Genomic DNA, 12,536 nt, shown 5'->3' with positions numbered 1-12,536 from the left:
CTGGGATGTGGAGGATCATCGGTGCTGGGAGGGTCTTTAGAGGTTCAAGGACCTCAATCACCTCCTCTGCCATGTTCACATCCTGGTCAGACGACGTGGTTACTTCATTATTCCTCTCGAGGGCCTTTTTCTGTCAGCGCTGAGTGCGCAGCTGCTTGTTGTTCCGGGTACGTCTGGCATATCATGACTGGAGTTCCAGTGGGTGGTGACATCATCAATAAGGGCGTGTCGAGGCTGCTCTCTGATGTGTGTGCAGCTGTTGTTGGCACTCTGGAAAGCTGGTCCGGTCCTGTTGCTCTCTGTCACGCAAAATTTATTGTGTGTGCAAAACATCCGATTTGGGGGCCCAGTCCAGCTTCAATAACTGCACGAACAAATATGTCTAGCATCGTCTGTTGTGACAGGAATTGTAGCTCCGGGCCTTTCCAACTTCCACTCCAACTCCGCCCTCCGCCAGATCTGCGCTTATGTGTTGTTCATAAATGGGGCTGGGCTCACGGTGGCTCCGGACGTCCATCCGTCGGTCGTGAGTGGTACAGCAGCCTTGGACAAGTCGTGGAAAACAGCAGCCGTGGCTTGTTCCTAAAGGGCTGCTACCACTTTCTGGCTGAAATGCCGACGAGAAGGAATTCCACCCCGGGGCTTGATCACCTTCAACACGTGTTTAAAACCTGTGTTCTCAACAGCTGAGTAGGGTGTAGATCCGCTGCTATAAAAACACCAATGGCATTTGTTATGTCTGCGGCCCGAGATGTGAATTACCAGCGCGAGGCTGTTTAAATGATGAGCGCAGCAGCTCTTTTTTTTTTTGTTTCCCTTGCTGCGGTGGTATTCACATTCCCGTGGCGCATCACGTTTGGTGTGTTGCCAAAAACACACCTGATCACGACAGAACAATTTTGGCACACTGCTTTCCTCTCATCCACTTGTCTTTGAATTTCACCGGGAAGCCGAAGTGTTCCGGGGACCACCTTCGTGATAAGGGAGGCTCTGGCTTCTCATTTGCATTGGACACGACGTTTGCCAGGCTGAGGCTGGGCGGGGCTAAGCGTGTCGTGTGTGAGGTGAGCTCAAAGTGCGAGGCAGAGACACTTTCATATTTTTGCGTCGAAGTATGTTCCGCCCGCAAAAAAAGCCTATTGTTCACTACGGCTAAAGACCTCATTCAGTTCAAATCTGCACCGTGCCTAAAGTCCTTTACCCAAACGGTCTGGTACGAATTTGTGTGCCGTTCCACCCCTAATACTGTGTGTGATACAAAACGTTGTCGTTACAGAAGACGATCTCCAGGTAACACAGAACACGATACGATGATGACACATGCCATCACGATGCAGGCGGTTGTGCCATATGAGATATTGCGAGAAAGTCTTTGACGATTCATCCCAATATCTGTGATTGGAAAAATATGCCAAATATATTTTCAACAAGATGAATTAATCCTACACTATGTTTATTCTGTGCAATTTTAAAATGCAGCGACACTTAAAATCAGTCTCAATTCCGGAAAATCAAGTCATCCGTCGAGAGTGACGGCTACAGCCAATAAAATCAATACACGGTGCCTGTGTGTCAACAGCGCATCACAAGAGAAAGTATCGCGATACACTGCAGTGTCGGTTTCTGTTCCCACCGCCGCTTTAAGGATGTTTATGAAGATAATTCCATGTTAATCTCTGTGTTTCTCATCGGTACCTGAAGGAAAAACAGATGCTGCGTGATGTCCTGCACCAACTCCTCCTCAGCGTTCTCAGGATAGAATTTCACCAGGAAGTGAAAGGTGATTGGTTCCTCCTTTGGCACTTCTTGATCCAAAACCTGGAGTAGAGTAAGTCTTAAATTAAGGGCTGGGCAATATTCACAAAAATGTAACATCACAAGCATTTTGACTAAAACCTAAATATGGATAATTAGACAATACGTGACTAGTACTACTCATACTTGGGGTGACTATTGGTGCTTTCATAAGATATTTAACACACAAGAAATATTTGAGAAACAATTGTTAACAGCTAGAACAATCTATAAAGGTCAGAAAACTCCATTCTTTTACTGTAATACTGCTTAAAGACGACAGATGCTGAATTAACATTATTCCCATAACCACAATCTCAGACGATATCTAGTCTCAAATTTCACGATATTGATATTCACGATATTGATATTATGTGAATACATCTCCTCGATCTATCTTTAACGTCCCAAAGGGGGAATAAGCATTACAGACAGAAGTCACAATAACAGTAAATAAACAAAAATCAAACATGCAAGTATAAGTATTTACATGTACAGTGTGTCCTCCATCGACGGTGTATAAGAACCTGATACCAATGGATACCAAAAAGATGTTCTGTACCCATTAGTTCATTGGTATTCAAACTTTCTTTGCCGAACCCCCCCTCCTTAGGATTTCAAGGACTTGGCGCCCCCCATGTGTGTCACATGCAAACCAACGTAGTTAATAGTAAAACAGGTGGAGCAGTCATACTGATGTGTTTTTTATTTGCCTTTCACAGGCCAACGGCGGCAGAACGGTGACCAACTAATGAAATCAATAACAATTAAAACAAATAATGAAAATGTATTCAAATACGAACAATAAACGACACTGAATCTTATAAATCAGATTTAGAAACTTAAAATGAACAATCTTAAAATGAAATGTAATTAGTCATGTCAAATTAGTGCTTAAAAATTTGATTAAAAAGGCGGTTGTTGTCTTTAATCTTTCATTATGAATTGACTCCGACTTAGTGGGGAGGGGACGTGTCTTTTGGGGACTGTGCCCTCTGTATTGGATATAGCAGCGATTTTCAACCTAGTGCTCTGTGCTGCAAGTGGGCCCCCAACCCACTGGCAAAACAAAGCTCTTTTCTGATTTTAATAAAATTTTCCGAAACCAATTTCACGGTATTTTCTCCCCAAAATGTTCAAAAACTCAACCTTGTGCTTTCTTTAAACCTTTCGACAAAATGCATCGCCACCGTGAGAAACCAATAGACGTGTGAGAATTTCCAAGTGGGCGGCGAGTCAGGAAACGTTCGACCGGCTCATCTCGCATCCATTTCAGACACGCGTCCGGGGAGCCGGACGGTCACTGGGATCAATTACCTTCCTGTCCATCTTCAGCCAGGCCACCGTATCCTTGACGTCGTAGCGGAGACCAAAGAACCACGTCTCCCTGAGCCCCAGAGTGCGGCACACCAGGTCCAAAAGGTCCTTTCCCTTCCACTTCACCTGCAGCGCAGAAACACAAGACGAGGCTCAGCGGTGTGGTTGGTTTTATACGCAACATGTTCATGTTCCTCATGTCTTTGACTCCTACGACTTGATAGTGTCTTAAGATGGATATATAGTGTGTTTAGATGGATATATAGTGTGTTTAGATGGATATATAGTGTGTTTAGATAGTGTGTTTAGATAGATATAGTGTGCTTAGAAATAGTATGTTTAGATAGATAGATGTAGTGTGTTTAGTAATAGTGTGTGTAGATAGTGTATTTAGATAGATATACTGTGTTTAGTAATAGTGTGTTTAGTAATAGTGTGTAGATAGTGTATTTAATAATAGTGTATTTAGATAGATAGTGTGTTTAGATATAGTGTATTTAGATAGATATGGTGTGTTTAGTAATAGTGTGTTCAGTAATAGTGTGTTTAGATAGATATGGTGTGTTTAGTAATAGAGTGTTTAGATAAAGTGTATTTAGATAGATATGATGTGTTTAGTAATAGTGTGTTTAGTAATGGTGTGTTTAGATAGATATGGTGTGTTTAGATATAGTGTATTTAGGTAGATATGGTGTGTGTCGTAATAGTGTATTTAGAAAGATATGGTGTGTTTCGTAATAGTGTGTTTAGTAATAGTGTGTTTAGATAGATATGGTGTGTTGAGATATAGTGTATTTAGGTAGATATGGTGTGTTTAGTAATAGTGTGTTTAGTAATAGTATGTTTAGGTAGATATGGTGTGTTTAGTAATAGTGTGTTTAGTAATAGTGTGTTTAGATAGATATGGTGTGTTTAGTAATAGTGTGTTTAGATAGTGTGTTTAGATATAGTGTATTTAGAGAGTTATGGTGTGTTTAGTTAGTGTGTTTAGATATAGTGTATTTAGATAGATATGGTGTGTTTAGTAATAGTGTGTTTAGATATAGTGTATTTAGATAGATATGGTGTGTTTAGATAGTGTGTTTAGATATAGTGTATTTAGAGAGTTATGGTGTGTTTAGTTAGTGTGTTTAGATATAGTGTATTTAGATAGATATGGTGTGTTTAGTAATAGTGTGTTTAGATATAGTGTATTTAGATAGATATGGTGTGTTTAGATAGTGTGTTTAGATATAGTGTATTTAGATAGATATGGTGTGTTTAGTAATAGTGTGTTTAGATATAGTGTATTTAGATAGATATGGTGTGTTTAGATATAGTGTATTTAGATAGTTATAGTGTGTTTAGTTAGTGTGTTTAGATAGATATGGTGTGTTTATAGTGTGTTCTGTAATAGTGTGTTTAGTAATAGTGTGTTTAGATAGATATGGTGTGTTGAGATATAGTGTATTTAGATAGATATGGTGTGTTTAGTAATAGTGTGTTTAGTAATAGTGTGTTTAGATAGATATGGTGTGTTTAGTAATAGTGTGTTTAGATAGTGTGTTTAGATATAGTGTATTTAGATAGTTATGGTGTGTTTAGTTAGTGTGTTTAGATATAGTGTATTTAGATAGATATGGTGTGTTTAGTAATAGTGTGTTTAGATATAGTGTATTTAGATAGTTATGGTGTGTTTAGTTAGTGTGTTTAGATAGATATGGTGTGTTTATAGTGTGTTCCGTAATAGTGTGTTTAGTAATAGTGTGTTTAGATAGATATGGTGTGTTTAGTAATAGTGTGTTTAGTAATAGTGTGTTTAGATAGTGTGTTAGATATAGTGTATTTAGATAGTTATGGTGTGTTTAGTAATAGTGTGTTTAGATAGATATGGTGTGTTTAGTAATAGTGTGTTTAGTAATAGTGTCTTCAGTAATAGTGTGTTTAGTAATAGTGTGTTTAGATAGATATGGTGTGTTTAGTAACAGTGTGTTTAGTAATAGTGTGTTTAGATAGATATGGTGTGTTTAGTAATAGTGTGTTTAGATAGTGTGTTTAGATATAGTGTATTTAGATAGTTACGGTGTGTTTAGTTAGTGTGTTTAGATATAGTGTATTTAGATAGTTATGGTGTGTTTAGTTAGTTTGTTTAGATATAGTGTATTTAGATAGATATGGTGTGTTTAGTAATAGTGTGTTTAGTAATAGTGTGTTTAGATAGATATGGTGTGTTTAGTAATAGTGTGTTTAGATAGTGTGTTTAGATATAGTGTATTTAGATAGTTATGGTGTGTTTAGTAATAGTGTGTTCAGTAATAGTGTGTTTAGTAATAGTGTGTTTAGATAGATATGGTGTGTTTAGTAACAGTGTGTTTAGTAATAGTGTGTTTAGATAGATATGGTGTGTTTAGTAATAGTGTGTTTAGATAGTGTGTTTAGATACAGTGTATTTTGATAGTTATGGTGTGTTTAGTTAGTGTGTTTAGATATAGTGTATTTAGATAGATATGGTGTGTTTAGTAATAGTGTGTTTAGTAATAGTGTATTTAGATAGTTATGGTGTGTTTAGTAATAGTGTGTTTAGATATAGTGTATTTAGATAGATATGGTGTGTTTAGTAATAGTGTGTTTAGATATAGTGTATTTAGATAGATATGGTGTGTTTAGTAATAGTGTGTTTAGATATAGTGTATTTAGATAGATATGGTGTGTTTAGTAATAGTGTGTTTAGATATAGTGTATTTAGATAGATATGGTGTGTTTAGTAATAGTGTGTTTAGATATAGTGTATTTAGAGAGTTATGGTGTGTTTAGTTAGTTTGTTTAGTAATAGTGTGTTTAGAAACAGTGTGTTTAGTAATAGTGTGTTTAGATATAGTGTATTTAGATAGTTATGGTGTGTTTAGTTAGTTTGTTTAGATAAAGTGTATTTAGATAGATATGGTGTGTTTAGTAATAGTGTGTTTAGAAACAGTGTGTTTAGTAATAGTGTGTTTAGATAGTGTGTTAAGATATAGTGTATTTAGATAGTTATGGTGTGTTTAGTTAGTGTGTATAGATATAGTGTATTTAGATAGATATGGTGTGTTTAGTAATAGTGTGTTTAGATATAGTGTATTTAGATAGATATGGTGTGTTTAGTTAGTGTGTTTAGATAGATATGGTGTGTTTATAGTGTGTTCCGTAATAGTGTGTTTAGTAATAGTGTGTTTAGATAGATATGGTGTGTTTAGTAATAGTGTGTTTAGTAATAGTGTGTTTGGATAGTGTGTTTAGATATAGTGTATTTAGATAGATATGGTGTGTTTAGTAATAGTGTGTTTAGAAACAGTGTGTTTAGATAGTGTCTTTTTTCAAATAAAAGAAACAAAAAGAAAATAAGAAGCTATACATAACGTACATAAAATCCAAACTAAACAAGAGATGGATACATTTCCCCACGTAGAATGAACCTAGAGTTGACAATAAATTTAACCAAAAAGTTAAAAAAAAAATAAAAATAAAATAACAAAAGATAAATAATGAACTATAAATTTGTTGAAATTTGGTTATTTACACTAGACCTAAATGATAAACATAAACAAATAACATTAATATAAATATAATTATATAAATATAATATTTTAAATTGACAAAATAACTATAAAATAAAACCTAAATTTAAACAGTGAACAAGAAAAAATGGCAATGGACAATGAACTAGAAGTAACCAAGAAGGCCAGACGGTAGGGAAATTCGCAAATATACAATTAACAACAGAAACTGAAATAAACCGAGCAGTAAAGTAGGGAAATAACCCTAAAAGCCTATTAGCACTGGATATTGGGCACAATCTCACGATTTGGGTCGCGATTCAATTCAATATGATATTGGTGAGATGGCTCACGATAATAATTCTGTATTGATATATTGACATTTTATACATAATGAGAATTTGTGCCAACTTTTCAGTTTCACATCTGATTACACTGTACATTACAAAACTATTTCACATAACAAATCCAGTCTAATGCAGACATATTTCCAATTCATTTGTGACTATGGTGGCATTTCATCGACGTGGAAAATGTTTGAAAAAGTATTAATATTACAGATTTCTAACTGAATTAAATAGTATTCGAGTATCGATGTTTTAACCTTGCCCACTGTTTCATGGCTGCTTCTTTAAGAGGAAAAGCACTTTGATCAACACTTGTTCTTTTCCAACGTGCTGTATGAATAAATTGACTGACTGGTTAATACAATTATGAAACGCTTGCTTTCAGACATGCCTGCCGGAAGAAAGAATGATGAAAACACAGCAAATAACACATACGGCTAATTAATTGCCAATTTGTTTTGAACGTAATATCAGATCTCTGGCTTCCATGTTATTAATTTCCTTCCTCTACGAAGAGAAAAACGGCAACAACGGACAACAGCCGATTGATTCCATAAAAAAAAAAGATAAAGCTGAAAATAAAACAAATTTGCATCAATGCATTGTGCCACTGTTTAATAGAGATACATCTATTAAAGTCTTGTAAAGCAGTTGACACGAATAGCTGGAACTATGTTGGGATGTAAAATTTGCAATAAAAGCAGGATACTTTCATAATGATGTGACTTTGAATTCCTTCAATGAATCAAATACTGGTCAATTTAAACAATTGTGTTGTTTAGCCCATTGTTTACAAGCTCAGTCAAGGTTATAAGCAGTACATGTCTCACGGCTGCATGACAATAAAGTTGTACAGCTTTCTGAACTTTATAGACTCTTCTGATGAATGCCTCTCATTAGTAAACAGCTGGGGACAGGACTGTTTCGGTAGCTCCACCAACAGCCTACGAAATAACAGTTGGTGTCTGAAAAAAAACCCACGTAAAACCTGATTTTACTCCCTCGCCTACAACTGTGATTGACTTATTCCTCTGTGTTTTGTTTTTGTGTGCCAGCCTGCATCCTGTTTTCAATTGAAATAGTGGTGAAACAATCGACGCGTCTCTTCCACCATTGTAGTCCAGTAGTTTGGTAGAAACGTGGATGGGTTTTTAAAGTCCTACATAAATAATATTGGTGCTAGAATTATCGATAAAGGTAAAACATGAAATAAGAGTGTGATATTTGATTTTGTATCCCAGCCCCCATGCCAGCAGCACAGCACTGCGGCAAGACTCTCCTGTAGACATTAAACTTAAAAAGTCTGACGTTTTAAGTATTGAAAGCCGAAACCACAAAATCCTTGGATGTTAAAATATTTGCCACTCTCTCCTCAGCCCTGACCCAACGCCACATCAATCCTTACATTCAAATAATTATAGTCATTATTAATTATTATTATTTTTTTATTTATTATATATTTTTCTATTATTATTATTATTTTATTCATTGTAATAATAATAATAATAATAATAATAATTTGAAGTGTACATTTGTATATTATTTCATACATAGTGATTATATGATGACAATTATTAGAATTAATTCATAGGCAAGGGGAAGGACAAGGGCCCATGGAAAGTACAGGAATATTCTCTCATGCATCGACCATGTCGACCACAGCTCAAGGTCTTTTTAACCCAATTCCCAATGATAAACGAAAATTAACGGCATAGCAGACCGAGCCTCAATAATTGTTGTTTACGTAACCCACAACTGATACAGCTCAGAAAATAGAAATTGAAAACCTGCAATTGAGCTTCGACCAGAGTGTAATTACCAAAGCCGCGTGTCGCTGGGTCCCTCCCCTCTAAATACAGAGATGGCCGTCGCCAGTAATTTTGGATTCCCTTTTTGTGCTCGCATGAAAACATTTATTTATATATATTTTTTTCCATTCCATGGAAATGACATGGCTGAGACATGGCTGCATTTAGAAATATCAACACCAACATTAAATGGTTCTTTGAATGTGTTTTCAGGTTACAGATTGATAAATATTGTATCTCGGATATTCTTGTACTTGGACATATCATGAGATTGAAGTTTGTCCACAACAGCAATTTGCGCAATTCTGCAGATGTACAAGTCAGATCTGAAAAAAATACTAAATGCTCTTTAGTATACAGCAATTACACAAGTATAACTGAGCTGTGCTGCAGGTTACCTGCTGCCACCTTGTGTCAGAACAGAACATCCCATTCACAATGTTAGAAAACTATTCAGACATCACACGGAGTAAAATAATCACATGTGAACTGCACTTAAAACCTCCCTTGTGACTCAAAATATGGTACAAGTTCATAATTTATTGGTTCATATGGTTTTACAAATACTATGTAACATATATTCAGAAAAATAAAACTTGAAATTTGTGTTCTGCAACTCGCACAGAAAATCAGTGCCAGAGCTGAATCTGTTCATTTGGTTCAGTAAATTTCCATGTAGGAGGAATTTGACCTGGCAGGGGTTGGTGTGTTGTTTTGCCCAATCAGACACGCAGACAAGACAACAAGACAACATAAAAAAAAGTAAAAAATAGAATATACAGAATGTGCTCTATGCACAAGACAAATTGGAGGGCTGTGGCAGGAGCTGAGCGGTGGTATGGTTCCTGCGACTACTGCGGTTTTGGATAAAAATAGTCAGTGAATATTACCGCACAGAAAGTAAACAATAGTAGAAGTCAGTAAGTAAGAAATTAAAAAAGGTCTAAATGACTCATAGTGCAGACAGCACAGGGCCAGACACTGATGTCATTCCAGTGCCTAGCTCAGGATTTGTATTCATTTTATTATCTCATTTGTGTTATTTACTATATCATTAAATAAGCTGATATAAATCAGTGGTGGAAAGTACCAAAGTACAAATACTTCATTCACTGCACTAAAGTAAGTTTTTCAGGTTGCCTAAGTACATCCACTTTCGTCTTTCTTTACACTAAATTTCAAAGCAAATATACTGTATACACCGATCAGCCACAACATTAAAACCACTGACAGGTGAAGTGAGTATCATTCATCATCTGGTTCCAGTGGCATCTATCAAGAGGTGGGATATAATGGCTGATACAATGACAAGACTGCAGATTGTTCTGTTTTTATAGATAAGACAAAATCTTAAATTGATTCAATTCTTATGAGCAATTAATCAATAGTCCCAGAGAAAAACTACTGTCGCACAAAATTGGTGAAAAAGTTCATGCTGCTATGATAGAAAGGTGTAGAACACACAGTGCATGGCAGCTCTCTGTGTATGGGAGCGCTCAGAGCGTCCATGTTGACCCCTGTCCACCCCTGAAAGCACCTACAATGGACACGTGAGCGTCAGAACTGGACCATGAAGCAATGGAAGAAGGTGGAGGTCTGATGAATCACCTTTTCTTCTACATCATGTAGATGGGCGGGGTTAGGGTCAGATCCAATGGAGCATCTGTGGGATGTGCTGGAACAACAAGCCCGATCCATGCCCCACCTCACAACTTCCAGGACTTAAAGGATCTGCTGCCAACGTCTTGGTGCCAGATACCACGGGACACCTTTAGAGGTGGAGTCCATGCCTCCACGGCTCACAGCTGTTAATTTTGTTGTTTAGTAATGTCAGTTTAATCTGTAATTGTGGCCTCGGGAAACTTGTAATGCTTTGGAAATTGTCAGTTGGCGTGACCGTCTACCCCATGAGCAGCTTCTTTCCCTGTTTATTACCAAAAAAAACTCAACTCTGCTAGTGCTGCTTGTTCCTAGAGAATGTTTTGGACAAAAATGTCTGACCGAGGACGTAATGTAAAGTAATGGCACTGAATGACTATAGTACTTTTACTTTTAAACTGTAAGTACATTTAAGAGCCAGTACTTACATACTACTTTTCTTTTTTTTTTTTTTTACTTGGTAAGATCCATAAGTATGGTGAATATCACGACATATTGACAAAAAATATATACAAAAATATAACTTCTCTCTGACAACCACAACAAGAAAAAAGTAATTACATGTTTAGACACTGAAAATAATTCTATGCCCGACGCCCTTTTCCCCGTTCTGCCCCATTGGCTTCCTTGTGGCCCAGGTCAGAGATACCACTCAAACAGACTCTCATACTGTTTAGCTTTGACATTTACTTTCTATAGAAGTACAATAACCTATGATTTGTCATGTTATATTATTATTGTTGTGCCCACTCGGCATCCGTTGCAGCCTGGTCACCCTGTAAGGAGGATTCCTCCTCCTGTGGCCCCTTCTCAAGGTTTCTTCCTTATTTTTCCTCTTACTCTTAGTTTTCCGGGGGTTTTCCTTGCCCGGATGAGGGTTCAGACCAGGGGAGGCTGTTGATTTCTATGTGAAATGTGCGTTTGTGAAGTCCTTTGAGATTGTATTGTGATTGAGGGCTGTACAAATAAACTTGACTTGACTTAGGTGAAAATGTCCCTGTCGTGCCAGGCTATTTGTACTTTTACGTACCTCGCAGCTGAACTCCAGGTCGGACTCCATGGTGCTGATCCTGACCATGAAGCTCCTGGTTTGCTTCCTCCTCAGGGAATTCAGTCCCATTTTGGCTGCCAAGGCACTGGCCATGGTGTTCAGCAAGGTCTGCGGGTCCCCCTGGGTGAGAAGTCGTGTTCGCAATATGTCAACAACAACAACAGCAACAACAACAACAACAACAACAACAAGACACATCCGGGGTTCCACTTCATCCCAGGGTGCAGCTAACTCACGTTTGCTAGTTTTGTCGAAACTTCGCAGAACTTCTACGTCCCAATTCGGCTGTTCTTGCGGTGGCGCTCGCATCTCCCCATCGAACGGGTTTGTTCGCTGTGCTCTAGTTCGAGTAGTTGTGCCCGTCGGGGGACATCGCGGAGGTGTTCGTTGGGCGGAGGACACGCTCGCTGGCCGGCTAGCAGCCAGGGTGAGCGCCCACTGGGCACCCGTCCACTCTGAAGCGACTGGCGTTTCCTTTCAGCTCACGCTGCGTTCATGTCATATCGGAGAAACTGGGAGCGACGAGCTTCCCACTTGGAAAACATCCGGTCACGGCTCCAGTGGTTCCTGGTCATGAGGCTGGAAAACGAGAGGATCTGATGTCAGGATTCCAGGATTCCAGGATCCCGGGATTCCAGGATCCCGGGATTCCGGGATCCGGACATTTCTACATCGAGAAAGTTCTGAGAAATTCCGATTAAAATTAAGATATCACAATCAGAATGACGAGTTAACACAATTTAGCCTTTAATACCAAAAATCCTCGAAATTAAAAAAAATTCCGATTGAATTCATTTGATTCTTAGGTCTGATTTTCCTTTCTCAGACACCGAGATTAACTTCAGGACTCACGTTGTTTTTGTTCTCATGGCAATACAATGTCTTCCAACTTCTCCTCCGTAGAATTAAGACAAGGCGTGCGAGGGGCGAAAAGGTAGATCCTATTTAGACTTTTTTTAAATATAAAAAAAAAAGTCCCCAAATTTTTCCGCTCCATTCTCGAAAATGTTGTGTGTGTAGATTTTTTGAAAGACGCATAATTTGGGTC

General features: G+C 37.7%; 1 protein-coding gene across 1 annotated transcript in view; it reads right to left on the bottom strand.

The window, feature by feature from the left end:
• The window catches only part of nf2a (NF2, moesin-ezrin-radixin like (MERLIN) tumor suppressor a), a 61,019-nt gene extending 49,067 nt beyond the window's left edge, over positions 1-11,952 (bottom strand). The window contains exons 1-4 of the mRNA XM_080003212.1: positions 11,725-11,952; positions 11,468-11,608; positions 3,112-3,237; positions 1,696-1,818 (exon numbers count right to left, since the gene is read on the bottom strand). Of these exons, the coding sequence (XP_079859338.1) occupies positions 1,696-1,818; positions 3,112-3,237; positions 11,468-11,581 (363 nt within the window). The 5' untranslated portion in view covers positions 11,582-11,608; positions 11,725-11,952. The remainder of the gene's footprint in view (positions 1-1,695; positions 1,819-3,111; positions 3,238-11,467; positions 11,609-11,724) is intronic.
• Positions 11,953-12,536: the final 584 nt, after the last annotated feature.

This window comes from Zeus faber (genome assembly GCF_960531495.2).
Source record: "Zeus faber genome assembly, chromosome: 7".
NCBI classification, from domain to species: Eukaryota; Metazoa; Chordata; class Actinopteri; order Zeiformes; family Zeidae; genus Zeus; species Zeus faber.
Note: the sequence above shows the minus strand (reverse complement) of the source record. Positions and strands in the feature narration are given on the sequence as shown.